General features: G+C 37.7%; 1 protein-coding gene across 1 annotated transcript in view; it reads left to right on the top strand.

The window, feature by feature from the left end:
- Window positions 1-23,268, top strand: part of LOC122809959 (cathepsin L-like proteinase) — a 340,112-nt gene that overhangs the window by 139,026 nt on the left and 177,818 nt on the right. Inside the window, exon 4 of the mRNA XM_044081550.1 lies at window positions 177-333. Coding sequence (XP_043937485.1) covers window positions 177-333 — 157 coding nt within the window. The remainder of the gene's footprint in view (window positions 1-176; window positions 334-23,268) is intronic.

The raw sequence follows: 23,268 nt of genomic DNA, 5'->3' as shown, positions 1-23,268 counted from the left end.
AAACTTCAGTCAGTATGGAAGAGTCCTTCATTATTGTGAGAAAGGAGAATGATGTTAACTACATTCATCTGTCAGACAATTATACCTTAAAATTATGTTGCAGAATTATTTTCTATTCTCTAGTTATTGTCTGAAATGCATTGACCCTTAGTAAAACATATGTATTTTTATTTCAGGAAGGCAAATGCCTCTACAACAAAAGCCATGCTATCCCTATTAATATTTCTTGCATCGCGCATGTCAACAGACAAGATATTGCTGGAGATGTGAGTAAATATGGCCCTACAAGTGCTGCAATAAGTCTTGGGAATGATATTCATTTATACAAGAATGGTATGTAATACATTTGCTTTCATAATTGTATTGCAGCATAATAACACCATAATAGTCTTTGGGAGATAATATTATTTTTGTAGGATGTTTCTTTCCACTCCACTAACTACCTTGACTGTAGCAAGCTCAGATTCTCATAAGCCTAGTACTTATTATACAGCAGGAACTTCTTATTGTAACATTTGTTAATGTCTGTTATGTACTTCACAGATAAAGATTCTAGTTGTCTACTGATGTACTATGTTCTTCATCTGTAAATATGCTTGTAATTAATTGCTATGTAAATTGTTAATCGCTATGTAATCCAATGTAACTACTGTCTGTTTATTTTAACTGTGGAGTTTTTCTCCCCAGGCCTCCACTGAAAATGGACCTACGTCCAGTCGGACACTCCCGGTCAACAAATATAAATAAATAAAATAAAATAAATAAATACATGTTATTTGAAGTAATGCATATCAAGAATTACATAACAGGAAATCTCTGAGCATTGCAGCTGATATAATATGTGGTTATAAAGTACAGGAGTCCTGAGGAGATTAAAACAGAAAAAGCAAGACAGTACTAGAAGTCCACGGATGGGGTTCAGAAGTGGGCACAGTATACTACAAGTGTTTGTGTGTAGCCATAATCTGCTGAGTAGAAAATAGTAAAGATTTGCAGGCACAGCCCAGGTGAAAAGGATCAAAGCAATAATTACTGAGATGGCTTATGTTACAGGGATAGCAGCATATCATTATATAGAGAGGCATGATGACATTAGAAGCAGCAAATGAGAAAAGTTACAAAAAAGGATTCTATGGGGAAAAGACAGAAAAAGTGAGAGAGGCATGCAAAAGGAAGAGAAGTAGAAAGGAGAAGTGTGAGAGAGAAATGCAAAAAGGAGAGGGAAATAGGATGAATGAGAAGCAGTAAGTAAAGGGAACGATAACATGAGATAAAAAAAGGATGAAACAGGGATAAAGGGGTGTGTGAAAGAGCTGCAGGATTCATGTAACATGACCTGAGTGAGTGCAAATGCACTTTGCTTTGGTGAAGTGTTGTTCTTTGAGCTGTTGTCTGAAGTCTGACTAAGTTTAATAATCATAAACATAATTCATAATCATAGCCATAGTCACAAGACTCTTTACTGTGTCATCGTCAAAAGTTGCTGCATTAATAAACTTGCAGTAATTTACACTAACTCACACATTTATGTTTTGAAAATGACAAATACATAAATATTATATACATTAAATTTCATATTCGATATATCAGTTATATCAATATGGAATATATCCTAAAACCCATTTTCCAATTACTAAACTAATTCAGATATTCAGATTTTCAACATCATTTTATTAAAAATGTTCTCATTTCCTCACACATCTTAAAGTTTGCTGATGATTGTAAATCGGGTGTTATACCTGAGACATTTTCTGATACGTAGAAGCTACAAAGTGAACTTACACATATTAATGATTGGTGAGCTTAAAATGGATAAAAACTAAATTCTAAAAAAAATGCAATATCAGTGTATTTGGCAAACAACCCCTCAACTCAGTTTGTAGCATGGAAAATTATCCATTTTAAAATGAAACTGATGTGAGAGACCTTATCATCCTGTTCTTTGATCATCTTATTGAAACCATGATAAGGAAATCCTTCTATCTGACGTAGCTGAATGCCAAGGGTATTTCCTTTAGATCCAAAGAATACCTTACCCTTCTAAATTCTACACTTATCAGGTCCATCATGGAATGCAATGGCCTCTTTGGGATATATATTACTAAACATATCAAGCAATTGGAGACGTCTCGAAGAATCCTGACAGAAAAAAAAAATCATTAGACTAAAGGACCTTAACTATCAAGAGAAGCTGGAGACCTTTTCTCTGAAGTCATTGTACTATAGACCCTTTCTCTGGAACACACTTCTTCTCCAGATCAAGAAATGCAACACACTATCTTCCTTTAAGAAGGAATTAGACAACTAGATGAGTATTCATAAATTCAGCCCAATTCTTATCACTTCTTGAAAAAAAACGTAAGGTCTAAGGGTGGGTACTGGCAAAGTATAAATGGTCACAAGGCACAGTTGCATTGTATATTCTATGATTCTTTGATTCTGTCATTCTATGATGTTCTATACATGGATTGATAATCTTCTGAATGGAAGTTTGGTGTGTGTGTGTGTGTGTGTGTGTGTGTGTGTGTGTGTGTGTGTGTGTGTGTGCGTGTGTGTGCGTGTGTGTGCGTGTGTGTGTGTGTGTGTGTGTGTGTGTGTGTGTGTGTGTGTGTGTGTGTGTGTGTGTTTTATATATATATATATATATATATATATATATATATATTTATATGGATTCACTTTAGAAGCTCGAAATACTGAAATATCAAATTTCAGTATTTCAAACCCATAAAGTGGAATCCTGATAAGAGCAAAAGCTCAGAAGTCTCGAATACCGGAGGTTTTGAATTTTGCGCTTCTGAGGTTCCGCTGTGATTATGGATTTAGGTAAGTGTGTGTGTGTGTTAAGGGTTTTGGGTAGGGGCTGTGGTGTGTTAGTGTGTTTTGTTACTGTGATGTGTGTGTACGAGCAGAATGTAGCTTGTGTAGTGGTGTTGTGTGTTTGTTTGTGCGTACTGCACTTATGAGTTTTCTATGTTTTGAAGATTCGACTTTATGAGTTTGAAATACTGAAATTCGATATTTCAGTATTTCGAGATTCTAAAGTGAATCCATATATATATATATATATATATATATATATATATGTATATATATGTACACATACACAAAGCTCACCATACTGCACCACCTTACTCATATGTGCTAACTCTTATTCTAACCCTAGCCCTGCACCTAAGTCCAACTCTACACATTACATTACTAAAAACCTTTTCCCATAAAAGTACCATTTAACAAGACACATAGATATGCGTACACACTTCACGCACAGCAGTACACAAACACAACACAAACACAACACAAACTTTATTCTCTTACCTAGATCCTAAACTACTCCTAACCAATGAACATTTGCACATACAGCTTAAGCTCCAGTGCTTAACTTTTTGGTATCTCTAACATTTTTGGCATTACCATACAGTCTCACTTATTGGGATCACATGTAACCCCCCCACACACTAAAAACAATATTCAGTGTTGCACCTTTCATTCAATCCTGCACTGCAAGTACATCTGATTATGTAAAACAGGAGTAACAGCTGTCAACAACCTGAAAAATCATCACAGTGCACAGTAACTATATATATATATATATATATATATATATATATATGCAAACACACACAGATGCACTTACAGCTGATATAACTGCACATACTTTGTGAGTGTGCGTGTGTGTGTGTGTGTGTGTGTGTGTGTGTGTGTGTGTGTGTGTGTGTGTGTGTGTGTGTGTGTGTGTGTGTGTGTGTGTGTGTGTGTGTGTGTGTGTGTAAAATGGACATGCATTTCTATATTGGCTACTTCCAAACCTTTGTATCCCTTTACAGCTCCAGTACTGAAGATTCTAGAGTTCTTTCCTCACATAATTCACACAATACTCCTCAATTAAGGTGCACTTATCAGCAGTTTTGAATTTTTGTCAAGGTTCATTGCTACTGGCATCCTTAGAAGTCTGCAATACCTTTTTTCAGAGGTGCTTTTATATTCCACTTTTTATCAAGGATCCTGTCCCTCCTTGGGATGTATTATCTGTTTTAGAGAAACGATTTTTTCAGCTGCTACAGCAGAATTAAGCATGCATTTCAGAAAAAGGGTATTCCTTTCAAACATTAGTTCCACCAGACAGGTTTCCATATTATGAGCTTTTGTGTTAATCTTCCAAACTTAATTTACCGTAATGCAAAGGTATTTTTGTTTAAAAAAAATCAATGATTTATACCAAGGCAGTTACTGCAGTAAAATCTCAACCAATCTTTTAACTTGCCATTCATCGTTTAACTTGCTGTTCAACCTTAAAAATTACTATAAGAGTGGCAGATACCTCTTACATTGCACGGATATCCATAGGCAGCAAACATTCTTTCTGGACATAAAAAATCTATCAGAAAGGATTCAGAATTCTTTATCTCTTTTTCTAACAAGTAATTGAGCTTTGATGTCTCTAAAATTATTTTGTCCAGATGGTGGCTAATTGTATTAAATTTTGTTATAAAAATATAGTAGACTGTTACCTTCTGCATCTGAGCTCACTCAACCAGAGCAGCAGCAAACCTTCAAGCTCTTTCAGGAATGCCTTCTTGAATGATATTTGTACAGCTGCTGCATGGACTTCATTAAATATTTCCAGAGGGCACTACAAGATGAGTGAGACCTTATGATATTGGTCTTTCTATGCATAACAGTTATTAGGGATATACTCCTATGAAGGTGACCACCTAGATGGATTTGCTTGGATTGCTATCCTGTTGTCAATAAGTATGACATGCTTATCTCAGATATGAAAATATGTACTGACTCTAACACTAAACCCAGATGGACTAGTCCATAATCTTCAGTATACCCAACTTCCTTCTGCTTCAATGAGAACATGGTCTGGAAAACTTTCAATAAGTACTTCATTCTTACTGATGTACCTTTGTGCTGCATTGCAGAGACCTAGTTAGTAAGCTATTTTCCACAGCATTATGAATAAAGAGAAGGTCTAGCAGCCTAGGAGGGTTTCACATGTTAAGCTGTTTTAGGTATGGAGTTGCATTCCTCTAGCTGACAAGGATGGACCTACACATCTAAATTAAGCAGTATGGTAAATATATAACAAATCATATAGTTCATCTTTCTCAGGGTCTAAAATATAAACACTCAATAACTAATCTAAGTTCTTTACTAAAAATTTAAAATAGTTAATTTATAACCAAATCAAACACAAGCAATAATGCCATACTTTGTGGTATTACAGAGACATGAATAACAACCCAGCACTGTTGTTTGTGCATCAGAGAGACTTTACTTCCCTGTAAGGTCCCTTACTTCCCTGAAACACCCAACCTGAAGTGCATTACTGTTCTAACAAAATTGTTATCTATTAAGTTGTTTTGTATCTGTTTTATTATATATTGTTTCAATATTTCTAATGTAAACTAATTTTACTGCCTAATATTTCTTTCAAAATTAGTACTGAATGATAGTTTTGAAGAGAGTATTTTATATTCAAAATATAAGTTATGCAACTATTTAATGATTCCTACACACACACACACACACACACACACACACACACACACACACACACACACACACACGTAGTCAATTTGTTGATTGATTATAGCTCAGATGTCCACTTGTGATTAAATTATGCCTCTGATGTAGTTAAGCTGGTTTCTGCCAGATACATACAGTAGACACAAACACACACACACACACACACACACACACACACACACACACACACACACATACCACCACCACATGTAGCCATTTTGTTGATTGTGTGCAACTCAGATGTCTGACCATAATCAAATGTCAAAACTGGTTCATAAAAAGGAGAAAGCATACATTTATTTTAGCTAGTTGCTCTAGGATGTCCTTGTAATTTCTGCTGCAGTAGTTACTAGCATTAGTTTTGCTTTTTGCTTTTTTCTCTTTGCTATACATGGCTTTTTAAGAGTTGTGGACAGTGAACTGAAAGTAAATGGGAACTACTGGTAAAGATTTCAATCATGGAACATAGAGTTCATACTGGAAGAGATGGACTTGTTTGCACCAGGCTCTCCCTTTAAATTAATTCACCCATTTGGTGCAGTGAATGTCCAGTAGAGATTATTGACTCTCTAACCTCATTTTCTTAAGTGTCTTTCTACATATGACTTGTTATCTAAAAAACAGCATGGATTCAGAAAATGGTTTAACACATTGACTCTCTCTCTCTCTATATATATATATATATATATATATATATATATATATATATATATATATATGTGTGTGTGTGTGTGTGTGTGTGTGTGTATATATATATATATATATATATATATATATATATATATATTAACATATTTTACCATTTAAAGGATGGAAGAAATCTACTGATTAGGAGCTGTATGCCTAGAGTTTTAGAGATCTGTGAAGTCCATTAATCTATTCCTCTTTTCTGACCACACTCAAATATGTTTGTTTTTAGTGATGGAAAACATTTCAGGTTTGATTGCTACTTAGCAGGAATAATGGTTAAAGTTGTATCTAACACATCCTTTTTAGAAGAAGGAAAATTCAAAGAAGTTCAACCTCAGGGCTCACCACTTCTCTTGCAGTATTTTTTTCTTAACTAATTGTTCATAGGTTCATAGGAGATGACATGGCTAATGGCTAAAGAGTCCTTACAAATCTAGCCAGTTTTACCCAGATTTTTCCCAATTTTCTGTCCCTAGGGGAAAGATAACAAGGGTCAGCAAGTGGGGTTTTGACAATTTTTACAAACTGCCTCTGTTCATAAGGGACATGGGCACCACCCTAGGAAAGAATTTGTGATTTTCCCATCTATTGGTGCAGATTGCACTTGAAGATGGTCAGTGAAGCACTCTGCAGCACTTGAATATAAAGCTTATTCCAGAGGAGAGGCAATCACTGGGACACATATCTGTCTCTCCACCATGATCTATTCATGTCAGACATCAGATTTAGATCCTTGGAGTACCCCTTGTGCAGTTAGTTTCATGAATATGTAACATTTCCATCAGACTCTGTCAGAGACTGCTTTGTAGCTCAGGCATAAATCACCCATCAGCAATTGGTAGGAAACTGAATACAGTGACAAGGATTTTAATCGGTCTGAATATCACTTCCAAGTCTGGAACCCAGGATCCTGTGCACTATAATCACAGCAACATACCTCTACACTATCTGAGCTTGACATACCCTTGTATTTTCTGGTGAGAAACCTCTGAGGACGCTCCAACTGCTGCAGAGGCCTGCTACGATATATTCCAAAGGATGCATTGTACTCGATTATTGGTGTGATGAGGGCTGAGTACAGTGGTAGTATGACATCTGTAGATCTGGATGCCATGCCCTTACTTATACACTGAGCCACAATGAAGGGTTTCCTCAACATTGTGGACACATGGTGGTCAAAGTTCAGATTACTATCTGATCACCCAGACCTCTCACCACTGGGTCTACTCTTAGGGGCTTGCAATCAAAGTTGTAATTTGCAGGGGTATTTGACTTCCCAAAGGGTATTCTTATGCACTTCTTGCATTTAGTTTGAGGCCATGGCTCTGACACCAATCATTAGTCTGCATTAGTCCTTTCTGTACATTAATCCTTTCTGCGGGTAAAATTTGAGCTGAATTTATCTGCCAGCAGGTTTGTTATTTCTTCTGGCTGAGTATGGGTAGTGCCATCTACTACCAGCTCAGCACATTGCTGAGTGTTTCCCTTAAGATTTTGGAGATAACTTAAAAATGCTTTGCGGTTGTCCTTTGCTGAGGAGGCTGTTTTATTCTCCTATTTAGCTTTTGAAGACTTGATTAGTTCCCTGATTTGTCATTCTCTGTTTTGCATATTCCATTTACTTCTAGACAGGAATTTCTTCCTTCTGTTGTATAATCTATATATGCCAGGGGTGCAGAAGGGTGACTTGTTTTTCTGGCTAGGCCTGGGTTTATTTCAGTCAGGTACTGCCGTCTCTATGCATTTGTTTAAGTGGTTGTACGGGGCATTCCTCTACACTTCTGCATAGGTCTCTGTGCTTTTGGGGTTAGGGAGAGCTTTAAAACTGCCTATGCTATCACTTAATAGAAGGTAATTTGCCTTAAGATTTTGGGTTTTGATGGGGGTTCTACAGTTACATTGATTTCAAAGGATACCAATCTATGGTTTGAGCTTACCAATTAGGACATTACATTGGGGGGAAGCAATGCTCCCCATATTTGTGAGTACTATGGCAAGTATATTTGAGCCCCTATTGGGAGTGCAAACCCGCTGTTCCAGAGCATTTGCATTGACTAAAGTCCAGCAATCTCTGAGCCTGCATGTTAGTGGTGGTTTATGTTTCCTAGGTTATGGAGGGATAGTTAAAATTGCCCAAAAGTAGTGTGTGGGGCTGAATAGTAAGTGATTCTAGTAACTTCAGGTATGCAGAGTGGTTTTCATGGTTCATGATTGGGAACCTATATCTAGAGATAATATGATGGGGGAATTTTGCCTGTGGTCAGTTGAACATGGAGTAGCTCAAGCGAGTCATCCTGCTTGAGCAATCTTGAGGTATGATTGTTTTTTTTATGTAAATGGAAACACCTCCTCCTTTCATTTTTTCTTCCTTTTGACAGGGTAGCTTGAATGTGTGATAGGCATTGTAACCTTGCACTGCCAGGGTGCTTTCCGCAACCTTGAATCACATCTCTGTAACTGCACAGCCATCAGCATTCTCCAGGGCAAGGAGAGCTTCCTTGGAGTGCAGTTTCTTGTTAAGACTCCTAGCATTACAGCAGTGCCTGCAGCTTGGCATTAGAAGAATTTGTTACACTGGTAGATCTGTTGGTTTGGCATTGCCTAAAAAAGGCACTGCAGGGGTTGGCTAATGCCTTGGCTAGTATTTGAAAGTCTAGCTATGAAGAGCAGACCTTCTCTGGCAAGCAGTGTGGTCTATCGATCATGTAGTCTCCACTGATGACTGGCCTCTTAATGGATCCTCTTGGAATGACAGTGGTAGCTAAGCCAATTATTGAAGTCAATCATTTTCTCTTTGTATTGTGGTATCATTCTTGTGAGGGTGAAATGCTGCTCAATGCAAGGCGGATACTCCCCTGTGACGCATATTCAGAGAAGTCCATCATGTCAGTCTTAATATATCCCAGCAAGGCATATCTTGGGTCATTCACACCCACATGAACTATGAATGAGTCATACTGGTACTTATGGTTGAGTGACCTGAATGCCTGCATGTTCTGGTAAATCCTGTCCCCTGACAGGCAACTGATTGTAACTCTCTCTTTAACCAACCTGGTAAGGGGATGTTCTGAGTCTCCTATGACCAAGATGTTCAAATGCATGGTGTCTCACCTTAGGGGCTTGCTTGTGGAACAATGTGATATGTATTTTTATCTGTAATGATCAGTCTTGACTTGGTTTTGTTTGCATGTGGTTTCTGAGGGCAGCATGTGGGAGGCCTCTGCTGTTTTGGTAAGTTACTTGTGAGTACCTCCGCATATGTGGGTTTATGTGTCAAGACCTTACTTAGTGACGGAAATGGTATACATGTGCTGACAACCTATTTGTCAGTATGTGAGAATAATGTCTCAATTTTCATAGTGTAACTTCATCTCTCACATACGTGGATTAAGTAGTTGTTAGTATACATGAGACAATTGCTACATTGCCTCAGGATGTCCATGTCGACCAGGCTGGCCACAGAGATAACAGGAAAGTGACAATTCGTGGTTTCAAGTTTTTTAGTTCGTAGTTCATAGGTAAGTACTTGGCTTGCTGACCTCGTGAGGGCCATTTTAAGCCTAGCTAATTCCCCCCATAGGTGAGAATCAAACCTTGTACCTTGTGTTTGTGAGGTAAACACCCTAATCATTATGCAACCCTATGGGTTTAACCAGGGAGAAGAGTGGGTAGTTTTAACTAGACTGGAATGATAGCACATGGATGAAGAATGGGTGCTGTACTCTGTCAACTGCAGCTATTCAACAAGGCGATGCTGCTCTGAATGCAACTCAGATGCTCCTAGAGCAGCATGGGGAATAGGAGAAGGTTGCAGATATAATTATTCTAAGGGAAATTTTAATTTGAAAATGTTTGCATCTATGCAGGGCACCACTGCTGTCCAGAGAACAGCCAAGCACAAAGACTGGGCTTATATATAATGTTTTCTCACCTGCCCAACTTGAATGACAGATAACTCTATGCAGATGACATAAGCAATTAAAATACAGTTAAAAGTAGCATACCTTTTACCAATGAATTAAGACTGGCTATAGGAAATGGATGCCTGACGCCTACATTAGAATATGTTCTATTAACTACTGCTTTAAACTAATCTCAGAATACTAACTACTAACTAGCACAAATTTAAAAATTTGCACTGGATGATCTCTGTCACTTACTATAAAAAGCAAACTAGTCCTCACTAACAGCAAAAAAAATTGTACTTTTAAACTGCCATAGCTTTAATTTGTTATTTATTGGCTACTGTCTACCTCTGACAAATAGATTATTGTTAGCCATACCATTGTATACCCTACATTCAAGCAATCATGGTACCCCAAAGTAAAAAAGATATTCTTTTGGAATAGCAGTAGGTGAAAATGCTATCAGGGGAAATTGCCCAATGCAGCATGGATTCTCTTATATGAATCAGTGAGGAACTGAAGCAGATAGCAAATAACAGAACATCTGAAGGAACTACATACACAAAACAGATAAATCAGATAATGGTTAGTACAAATATGATAAAACAGGCTGCACAAAATCATTTAGCTTTCCAGCCGTCTGCTAGATAGCTATTCATGACAACTGATGACAAAATAAGAGACATTTTAGGTGAACAGCCCAGATTCCTATATAAGAATAAGAAGAATTTGAAATGTCTCATTTGCAATAAAGACGGATTTGAAAGAAATAGGCCCAATTCTAACAGAAAGGGCACTTTCAAATGCCTGAGATGCAAAGCCTGCAACTCCATTGACAGCTCCAATACTTTTGTACATCCATACTCCAGGCAACAGTACAATTTTAATGTCTATGCTGATTGTACTAGTTCCCACATTATATACTTAGCGACTTGCTGCCAATGTAGTGCTTTCTATGTTGGCAAAACGGATCAACATCTTAAGGAACGTATCCTTAGACATTTAAGGGACATCAAACAGAAAGATCCCAATAATGCCTTAGCAGCCACGTAGCACAGTATCCTTCTTATTATTTTGTATTTAAGGCCATAGAGGCAGTCTGTCAGACCACAAGAGGAGGCGATGTTCATAATCACACAGAGTTAAGGGAAACATGCTGGATAATTAATTTAAGAGCGAACAGATCACCAGGCTTGAATACCATTGTGCCATTAAAACCTGCACTTAGGAATAGAAGGAATATGATTAGCAAGTTTACTTGAATGTTGTTTCATTCATAAAATGTATTCACATCAGCAGCTATTAGTTTTCTCATATACAACCTTATAGTAAATAGAAGCACTGCCCCTTTAATTACAGTGAAGGAAATTATACCTCTCTGTTAGCTTGCCTCCTTTTGGTTTGCAACAAGGGCATGTCACAGAATTAAGTGATGAATGGCTGTGATACCTTATAAATACAAAAGCTGAACAGTCCTTTTTATACGATCTGAGGAAGGCTTATTTGCCGAAAGCGCTTATCGGAAGACTGAGGACTGCTTGTCTTATGTTACATTCTTTTTCTTTTTATTAAAGTTTTGATTTTACTATTAAGTTTTACTGCCATGGTGGACATCAGAAGCACAAAGACTGGGCTTATATATAATGTTTTCTCACCTGCCCAACTTGAATGACAGGTAATCCTCTATGCAGATGACATAAGCAATTAAAATACAGTTAAAAGTAGCATACCTTTTACCAATGAATTAAGATTGGCTATAGGAAATGGATGCCTGACACCTACATTAGAATATGCTCTATTAACTACTTCTTTAAACTAATCTCAGAATACTAACTACTAACTAGCACACATTTTTAAATTTGCACTGGATGATCTCTGTCGCTTACTATAAAAAGCAAACTAGTCTTCACTAACAGCAAAAAACATTATACTTTTAAACTGCCATAGCTTTAATTTGTTATTTATTGGCTACTGTCTCCCTCTGGCAAATAGATTATTGCTAGCCATACCATTTTATATACCCTACATTCAAGCAATCATGGTACCCCAAAGTAAAAAGATATTCTTTTGGAATAGCAGTAGGTGAAAATGCTATCAGGGCAAATTGCCCAATGCAGCATGGAGTCTCTTATATGAATCAGTGAGGAACTGAAGTAGATAGCAAATAGCAGAACATCTGAAGGAACTACATACACAAAACAGATAAATCAGATAATGGTTAGTACAAATATGGTAAAACAGGCTGTACAAAATCATTTAGCTTTCCAGCCGTCTGCTAGATAGCTATTCATGACAACTGATGACAAAATAAGAGACATTGTAGGTGAACAGCCCAGATTCCTATATAAGAATAAGAAGAATTTGAAACGTCTGATTTGCAATAAAGACGGATTTGAAAGAAATAGGCCCAATTCTAACAGAAAGGGCACTTGCAAATGCCTGAGATGCAAAGCCTGCAACTCCATTCACAGCTCCAATACTTTTGTACATCCATACTCCAGGCAACAGTACAATTTTAATGTCTATGCTGATTGTACTAGTTCCCACATTATATACTTAGCAACTTGCTGCCAATGTAGTGCTTTCTATGTTGGCAAAATGGATCAACGTCTTAAGGAACGTATCCTTAGACATTTAAGGGACATCAAACAGAAAGATCCCAATAATGCCTTAGCAGCCCACGTAGCACAGTATCCTTCTTATTATTTTGTATTTAAGGCCATAGAGGCAGTCTGTCAGACCACAAGAGGAGGCGATGTTCATAATCACACAGAGTTAAGGGAAACATGCTGGATAATTAATTTAAGAGCGAACAGATCACCAGGCTTGAATACCATTGTGCCATTAAAACCTGCACTTAGGAATAGAAGGAATATGATTAGCAAGTTTACTTGAATGTTGCTTCATTCATAAAATGTATTCACATCAGCAGCTATTAGTTTTCTCATATACAACCTTATAGTAAATAGAAGCACTGCCCCTTTAATTACAATGAAGGAAATTATACCTCTCTGCTAGCTTGCCTCCTTTTGGTTTGCAACAAGGGCGTGTCACAGAATTAAGTGATGAATGGCTGTGATACCTTATAAATACAAAATCTGAACAGTCCTTTTTATACGATCTGAGGAAGGCTTATTTGCTGAAAGTGCTTATCGGAAGGTTGAGGACTGCTTGTTTTATGTTACATTCTTTTTCTTTTTATTAAAGTTTTGATTTTACTATTAAGTTTTACTGCCATGGTGGACATCAGAAGCACAAAGACTGGGCTTATATATAATGTTTTCTCACCTGCCCAACTTGAATGACAGATAACCCTCTATGCAGATGACATAAGCAATTAAAATACAGTTAAAAGTAGCATACCTTTTACCAATGAATTAAGATTGGCTATAGGAAATGGATGCCTGACGCCTACATTAGAATATGCTCTATTAACTACTTCTTTAAACTAATCTCAGAATACTAACTACTAACTAGCACACATTTTTAAATTTGCATTGGATGATCTCTGTCGCTTATTATAAAAAGCAAACTAGTCCTCACTAACAGCAAAAAACATTGTACTTTTAAACTGCCATAGCTTTAATTTGTTATTTATTGGCTACTGTCTCCCTCTGGCAAATAGATTACTGCTTGCCATACCACTGTATACCCTACATTCAAGCAATCGTGGTACCCCAAAGTAAAAAGATATTCTTTTGGAATAGCAGTAGGTGAAAATGCTATCAGGGGAAATTGCCCAATGCAGCATGGAGTCTCTTATATGAATCAGTGAGGAACTTAAGTAGATAGCAAATAACAGAACATCTGAAGGAACTACATACACAAAACAGATAAATCAGATAATGGTTAGTACAAATATGGTAAAACAGGCTGCACAAAATCATTTAGCTTTCCAGCCGTCTGCTAGATAGCTATTCATGACAACTGTGTTGTTAATATACTGGAATAATGATGATTACCTGTATTTAGATGTCTATCCTCTGCTTCATGTAATTGATTTTCCTGTATTTTCTATGCTATGCGCATATGGCTGTTTATGTATCCTGTTTAATTACTGTTCATTGCAACCATATAACAAGTTTATATATGTTCCTGCCTTTCCTGTTAAGTGGTTTAGACTATTTGTAGGCTTCTGAGACCCCAAGCCCTTCTGTGTTGGAGGGAAGCCTTCTAGCTTAGTTTTTTTTTCTTATAACTAGCCAGTTTTCTAGTTTCAGCACTCAAATCTGTTTCTTTGATCTCAGCACTTGTTCAGAAAAAAAAAAAAATTCATCTGCTTTTACTGTACTTGTGTTTTTACCTACTTTATTTTACTTTTGCATAATCTTAAAAGTACTCAATTGTATTTATGACTGCTTGGTGTAACTCATTCTAAGGCTTTTGGTTTAAACACTTGGGATTCAGAACAGTTGTTTTGCACTGAGAGGGTTTGTGGCCTGCACTGTAGTGGCAGAACAGGTAGCTTACATCCTTCTAGGTTGGGAACTGCTGATTGAGGGCTCAGTGTCTGTTATTCTAAAAGTGTATTAATTCTGCTTTAAGCACTTGGGCTTTCAGGCCAGTTATTTTACATTGAGGGTTCGTGGTCTGCACTCATGTGGGAGGAGAGGCTGGACTCTGCCCTTCTGAGCTGGGAATTTCTGGTTAAAGGCTTATAGTGCATGCATATCTGAACTGCTTCTTACTGAAGTTGGTGCGCCTTGTTTGCTGTGGCATAGACTGGATTCGGGCCTGCTGGATCTAGCTTTGTTTGTGTAACTTGAGCACTAATCCAGGCATTCTCTAAAGTATTCAATTGTATTTATTACTGCTTGGTAGTAACTTGATTAAAGTGTAGCTATCATTCTAAGTCTTTTGGATTAAGCACTTGGGCTTCAGACCAGTTGTTTTACATTAGGAAGGTTTGTGGCATGCACTGTGGTGGCAGGACAGGTAGCTTTCATCCTTCTAAGTTGGGAACTGCTGATTGAGAGCCCAGTGCCTGTTATTCTTAAAGTGTATTAGTTCTGGTTTAAGCACTTGGGCTTCAGGCCAGTTATTTTACATTAAGAAGGTTTGTGGTCTGCACTCTTGTGGGAGAAGAGGCTGGACTCTGCCCTTCTGAGCTGGGAATTTCTGGTTAAAGGTTTATAGTGCCTGAATATTTGAACTGTATCTTACTGAAATTGGTACACCTTGTTTGCTGTAGCATAGACTAGATCCAGGCCTGCTGAATCTAGCTTTGTTTATATGCTTGTTGTTTGTTTGCTTGTTATTTCCCTGGAACGCTAATTCCACCTAATACGCGGCTTCTCAGTGCTTCCGTGGATCACTAGTGATATCTGCATTGCTGACTGTACTTATTTCTTGTTTCACTTGAAAGAAAGTTACTGTTTGTCGTTTTTGCATTTAAGTTACCTGTAACACATTGCACTTAAGTTACCTGGCACTTGCTCACTAAAGCAATTATATAAGTCCAAGCGTTTAGCAGAGATAAAAAATATTTATTAAAATAAAACAACGGCAAGTGCTTTCAACTTGTGGTCTTCTTCAGGCCGATATAGATAAAAACTTTCCACAAACATTTAAATATTAAAAGATGCAATGATGTCACATCCTGAATTAATTAAAGTGCGTACATGATCTAAATTTTTTGGATTTTTTTTTTTTTTTAAAAAAAAGTCATAAAGCACTATCTATAAATCTATCCCATATTATACCACAACCTTTAAAACCATAGATGAAACATAAAAGATATATAAAAAATAAATATATATATGAATATGTACACAATGGGCACGCTTTTTGTTACTCAATTAAACAAACATGTATAAATCCTTATGCATACAAAATAGTCAGGAAAGAAAAAGGAAGAACATTTTTCTTTGTGATAAAAAGCATAAAGTATAAAGCATATATACATATAATATAAATATGTATATGTGTATGCATCCATATGCATATATATAATGAATGCCACTCAAATCAAAAATAATATAATACATGATGTACCTTGCAATAGCTTATATATGGATGCAGTATGTAATAACAAAACTAAATCTAAGCTAAACGCTTGGAATTATTTGTTCTGTTCCTGACAAGCTATTGTTTTCTGGAGTGATTTTCGTTGAAGGAGGAAGTGATTGGTTTCGCCACTCTAAAGAAGAAGTGTATATTGGTCGTACTTGGTTGCAAGCAATTGCCTGGAAAGGATTTTCTTATATGAGGAGACATTTGATGCGCACTATTTTTGGAACACTACAGCGAATTCTTTAAGCTATTGTATTTACTCTGCGCCGCACTTCCCACATACATTTACTTTTGTAAATAAAGATCTGCCTAAGCAGCAGAGACCTCCAAAGCAGACACCCAAGCAACCGCTACCCCAAAACAAAACACGAGCAACACATATCTCACAAAGCCAGTGTGCCGAACAGTCACAGCCCTTAAGACTAAACAACACACCTGATACACTTGTAATAGGTGACTCTATCGTCAGGCACACTGACGTCCCGCTCACCAGGCTGAACAAGGAGAGGGTCACGGTGAGCAGCCTGTCGGGTGCTAGGATCCGCCACATAACACAAGCACTCAGGTCACTCCAAGGCAAGTACAAATATGACTCAGTCATTGTCCATGCTGGTGTGAATGACCTGAGACGTACCTCCCTGGACTACATGAAAAGAGACATAGAGGAGCTCTCTGAGCATGTAGCCCAGGCCGGTATAACCCTGACCTTGAGTAGCATCTTACCCTCACCAAGAATGATGCCACAATATGAAGACAAGATGATCAATTTCAACAATTGGCTTAAGTACTGGTGTCATTCAAAGGGGATCCAATGCCTGTCAGCTTGGGATGATATGCTCGACAAGCCACGATGCTTCGCTAGGGATGGCTTGCACCTGTCACCCCTGGGCTTTCGGATATTGGCAAAGGCTCTTGCTACTCCCATAGTGCCTTTTTAGGCAAGGCTCAAAAGACAAACCCACCTCCATAGGTATCACAAGGGATAAGAAACTAAGAGTAATGCTACTCAACGCCAGAAGTCTAAACCTCAAGATGCAAGCACTCGAAACTCTCCTTAGAATGGAGAACATCGATATCTGTGCAGTAACAGAAACTTGGTTCAGGGCTCCCAAGAGCACCCCAGCACTACCAGGTTATACCTCATACCATGCTTTTTGGCCCCAAAACTTGGACCGAACCACAAAAGGAGAGGGAGTATCGATATTCATCAAAGATAGCCACACCTCCAGGTTGGTGGCAAAGCACGAAGCATCAGAGACTATCCATGTGCAACTAACAGTGGGTAAAACTGCCTTCCAGTTTATAGCCTGCTACAGACCACCCTCCCAAACCCAGGAACCCCACTCGGTCTTCCTGAGAACACTGGAAAATATGAAGGTTTCTCCAAACACCATTATATTGGGTGACTTCAACCACCCAAACATAGACTGGGAGCATTACTCTAGCTCCAACACCCTAGCCCAAAGGTTCCTAGAATTTATAAACTCAAATGCTATGTAACAACTTGTTACCACTCCCACAAGAGGGGAAAACATACTGGACCTGATCAGCACCAACATGGGGACTCTATGCTCCAGACCAGAAGTGTATCCCTCACTGGTAAGATCAGACCATAAACTAATCTCACTGGATATTCACATCCCGACCCCACCCCCTGCCCAGAAAACCACAGTGAAAAACTTCTCTAAAGCAAATTTCACATTCCTCAAAACCGAGGTGGAATCTGTCAAAGCCCCCGGGCCTGTGGAAAATATGGCCCAGACCGCAGAATCCTTTATAAATGCATTCTATGAACACCTTCAGGAATGCATGGATCATGCGATCCCATATAAAACCAAGACCCAATCCTCCAAAGGCAGACGTCCTGTCTGGTGGACCCCAGCCATAAACAAACTATATAATAGAAGGAGGAAGCTACTAAATGATAGAGCAAAATCCCCAAAAGGGAAGGCATCACTGATCAGTATTAGCAAAAAACTACGGGCACTCATAAAATTGTCTAAGGCCAGTTTCGAGAGAAAAATTGCACAGGACACTAAGGATAATCACAAGGCTTTCTTTAGTTATGTTAGGAACCTGGGTGCTAATTCCCAGATATGCTCAGAATTAGTCCAAAATGACAAAAAATACACTGAACCCACAGACATTGCCAACATCCTAGCTGACAGGTTCAGCACAAACTTCTCCTCCCCCTCCCCACCAAAAGGACAAATATCTATCCCAGCAGAGTGCTGCTTCCCTGACATCTCAGATGCTCAGGTAAGAGCCGCCCTCTCCAAAGCAAAAAACACAGCATCAATGGGACCAGACGGTGTCCCAGGCTGCATCCTACATGAACTCCAAGAAGAGCTAAACCCATACATAAAACTACTGTTCAATCTCAGCCTTACTACAAGATATGTGCCCAAAGAGTGGCGTACAGCAACAGTGGTCCCTCTCCATAAAGGTGGTGCCTCAACGGATCCTGGAAACTATTGCCCCATAAGCCTGACTAGCTTGGCCTGCAAAGCTATGGAAAGGATCATCATGGACCTCATAAATAAAGATATTGGGGACCTACAAACACTAGATCCTACCCAGTTCGGCTTTGTTAAGGGCAGATCCTGTCTCTTAAACCTGGTTGATTTCTTTGAAACAGTCACCAAGGCCATTGATGAGGGGAAGGTGGTCCACACAGCCTACCTGGACCTCGCAAAAGCCTTTGATACAATACCCCACTCGGGCATTATAGATAAGCTCACCAACTTAAATATAAACCCCTATGTCACAAGCTGGATTGCAAACTGGCTCAAGGACATGGTTAGAATTGCTGGAGCCATGTCAGACTCCAAACCAGTTACAAGTGGTGTCCCACAAGGCTCAGTCCTGGGACCTCTCTTGCTCGGTATATATTTCTCGGAGGTACAGGCCAACACAGAAGGACTGTGGCTGACCAAGTTCGCAGATGACTGCAAACTGGGCGCCATAATCGACTCTCCAGCTGACACAAGCATCCTCCAAAAGGGCCTCATAGAAACAGACAACTGGTGCCAGAGCCATGGCCTCAAGCTAAATGCCAAAAAGTGTATAGTCATCCCCTTTGGCAAAAACAAAGTGCCCACAAATTACCACATAGGTGGTAATCCATTAAGTACAGAAGAAGTAATTAGGGACCTGGGGACCCAAGTTGATAGCAATCTCTCATTTGACAACCACGTGGCCAAAGTGGTTAGAAAAACATTTTATATAGCCCACCTAATCATGAAGGAATTCACATCTAGATCAGGGGAGGTCATTGTGCCTCTTTACTCATCCCTCATCAGGCCCATAATTGAGTACAATGCCCCTTTTGGGATGTACCTTACCAGACACCTGCAGCAACTGGAAAGACCCCAAAAGTACCTCACCAAGAGGATCAAAGGGCTCAAACAGATGCCATATGCTGCCCGGTTAAAGAAACTCCAGCTCTACTCAGTGGCATACCGCCTGTTCAGAGGCGATCTGTGCCTGATGTATAAAGCCATGTCCAACCCGGAATTAATGGACATGCTGCACCTCAGAAAATCCAAATCCCATCGAACTACGCGCTCGAGAGACTTGAACCTCAGCACTGAAATAAATAGGACATGCTGGAGGGACAGATTCATAACCCAGAGGCTCCCTTCACTCTGGAATAAAATCCCAGTCCAGGTTAGGCAGAGTCCCTCATTGACTCTCTTCAAGAGGAATCTTGATGAGTGGATGGGAGATCGTAGGTTTACCCCGGGTATCACTTCTATGTCACTGTTAGACAGAGGCACAGTATACTGACCTTGAAAAAGAGCATAGCAAAATAAATTTAAAATGGGTGGCGAAAGCCAAACACATTCTGGCTAGGCTTATAAATGCCCTAGGGCAGATAGCCTAGTATGAACCTATGAACCTATGAACCTATAAACTTCAGCCTTAATTCCTCTGTATTTAAAGGTTCTTTATTACTATAGTTTATGTTTATATGCTTAGCTTTTTTAGTAAATTCTTTATTCTTTACTACATTGTAATTTCCTATTTTATGTAATCTATGTATCTATTCTCTGTATCTATCCTATGTAATCTATGCTACATTGTAATTGCCTATGCCCTGGACTGCAGCTAAAAGGGTCATCAGATCAACCCATCCACACATTTAATGAATACAATAAAAATAAATGAATATAGATCCTGGCCTCATCTTTATCCATCACATTTTTTTTCTTGCTTCTGCAGTTAATTATAAACTGTTTAATCTATTGATGTCAGTAAAACATATAATTCTATAATTCAGTTATCACTTTTCCATCATTAGATAAATTAAACTGCCTCAAAATTCATTAGTGGTATACATCTTAGGTGGAAATGGTTAGTTAAGAAGCATTATATACAGACATGTATTTTACTATTAGCAACAATGAAACACTTGGTTGATCATAACTTAAGTTTTTTTAAGACATTAAAGAAGGTTGAATTAAAGTGGGTCTTTTAGCTATATCTATAAAGTTACAGCTTACATCTTCTGACCTGAAAGTTGGATATGATACATGTTACTGCCTCTTTAAGGAATTCTGTCATGTATACTCACACCGTGACATGGCATTTTTCATCTAGAGCCTTTTCTTTGATTTGGTTTCCCCACAGTTTGTTGAAACTGGACTAACTTGTATGAGTGGTTGGTGGTGCATTGCAGAATTTTTTTTTTTTTTTTTTTTTTTTACTTTTTCCCCATTGTATTGCAACTGTGGCGTTATTATATGTAAGTTGAGGGGGGGGGGTAGCGACAGTGAGTATACAGGAAATTTACCCTGCAATAAAGATTGCTGTCTACTTTCATACTTTTCAAGATACACTTCTCAATATTGAAAAAAAATGCTGAAGTGTGACATAAAAATATATATAAATAGGAGATATGTATTCTATCTGTGGTTGAAATATTTTATTTGTTTCAAACAACAAAGCCATTAGCTTAGTAGCAGTAATTCAGACAACAAAGGGTAATTAATAAAAAAATACAGAAAGAATGGACCACTTGATATATTTAACTCCTTTTTCTAAGAATCCCAGAACAATGAAGAAATTTAGTTATTAAAATATCACAAACATTGCAATACTGTGAAGTAAAGAGATACAAACCTGATGTTGTAGTAGCAACAGAGGTGAAAGACTGGTACATACCAAGAAAAATGTAGCCAAGGCCAGCAAAATGTAAAGGTGCATCCTTAGGGCACCAGACCCCAGGAGCACCCTTCTTTCAATATCTGATGAGGTGATACATGGAGTGTTGTTTTCAGTCTTGATGACAAATTATCAAATCTTCATCAGGTGTGAACTGATAGCATAGAAACTTAGTTAGAAAACATAAGCAGAGTAAAAAAGGATGTGGATGGACTTATAAAAACAGAAAGACTTTTAATGAGTATTCATAACTTAGTTATCCTTCAAAACACACATTTGTCATTAAAACCAGGGGTACACTTTGCCTCTAACCTCAACTTCCAACATAATTATTTAATCTCTAGCAAAATGACTCCATTGCCAGCAAATTGAAACAAATCCACAAAGTCAAGAAAAATAAATTAAATCTTTTTTGAACACAGAGAGGGAGATCATCGTTAACATAGCATGCTTCCATTGCATAAATGTGTTGATAATAGTCTCTGAGAGATTTTGTGAACAGTTTTACTAATGTAGAAGGATGACTTGCATGTCACAAAATTCCAGGTATATAGTAAAAGTAAAATTGTAATTAAAGTGCCTTTTTCAGTGCTGTGGTCTTAAATTATAACCTCTTATGAATAAGTAGTATCAAGGGGATGAAAGCATTAAGAAGACTGTTTACTGTGATTTCTTTCTTTCTTTTCCTTCTTTTTTCCTCTTTATTTCATTTTTTTTTTTTTTACTGATTAAGCTTGACATCCATTTTGATATTAACGGGAAGGTTATTCCAAGTCTGGGATCAAGACCAGAGAAGATAAACTCAGGATTGTAATGTTTTGATTTGAAAGTTTTGACTAATTTCTGATACTGTAGCCTCAGACGACTAGTGAGAGTGTTCCATCAAATGATGACTTAAATGGCATTTATCTGATGATTAGAGTATTGTATGGGCCACTTTTAGATCTGCAAGTGTGAAGCGTTATCTATAGCCAACTGACTTTCAGCACTTTGCAGTGATAACTTCTGTTAGACAGACTACAGACAGATGGCTAGCTTAGCAACTTTTATTGCTTAGTTTTCATGTGCTGGGTGGTATGTAGGTTGGTTAATATTAGGCATGCTTAAAGAAGGTTTGCAAATATGAAGGAATTTGTAGTAGTAGCAGTAGTGTGATTTTAGTGCGAAAATGATTAATTCTGTAAAGGTGACTTTGGGTTTTATTTATTATTTGGTGATAGGGTCCTAGGGTCCTCATAAGATGCCTTGCTGTGTCCCGTCTTTAATCCCATTTGGACATTAATTATTAGTATAATTCAGGTTATTATGAAGACTCTTCCTTTTAGTAGTTTCAGTTGTTTCTATAATAATCCTCCACATTATATACTAGTTTCAGTTCTTGTTTTTCTATGCATGGTTCAGGAACTAATATTGTTGTATTTTTACAATTTTTGTCTTACTATATATAAGCATGATTCATCAATGTTGACTACCGCCATAGAGTTCTTGTTAATACCTTTGTATACTATATATATGATAGTATCTAGTAATTTAACCATAGAATCAATCCATGTGATTTTATGTAGGTTAAATTTTACTAATTGAAATGTATACTATATAAATAAATAACTATATAGGATATGAATATGTATCTAGTATACATGTTGTCCCATGCATCAACTTTATGCTTTTCTAATATCCTTGAATTTCTGCTTAGTTTGATAATTATTTTGTTTGACACGTTTGATTAAATTGTTGATGCTAGGAATCTATTAATATTTTATATTATTCATATATTTTTATATAAAAAATTTTTCTAAAACATTTTTAAAACATTGCTTGATATAATTCCGTAATAGCGGAATATTAATTTTATGATGGGTCATTATTCTGTTGTTAATTAGGAAATATGGTTTATAGCGCTTAGCTAAAATACATCTTACCGTCAGGTAGTAAACAGTGGTTCCGCACACTGATA

The sequence above is a fragment of the Protopterus annectens genome, chromosome 1.part1 (assembly GCF_019279795.1).
Source record: "Protopterus annectens isolate FY-2018-M chromosome 1.part1, PAN1.0, whole genome shotgun sequence".
NCBI classification, from domain to species: Eukaryota; Metazoa; Chordata; order Ceratodontiformes; family Protopteridae; genus Protopterus; species Protopterus annectens.
The sequence above is the reverse complement of the archived record's forward strand: the minus strand, read 5'-3'. Positions and strand labels throughout refer to the sequence as shown.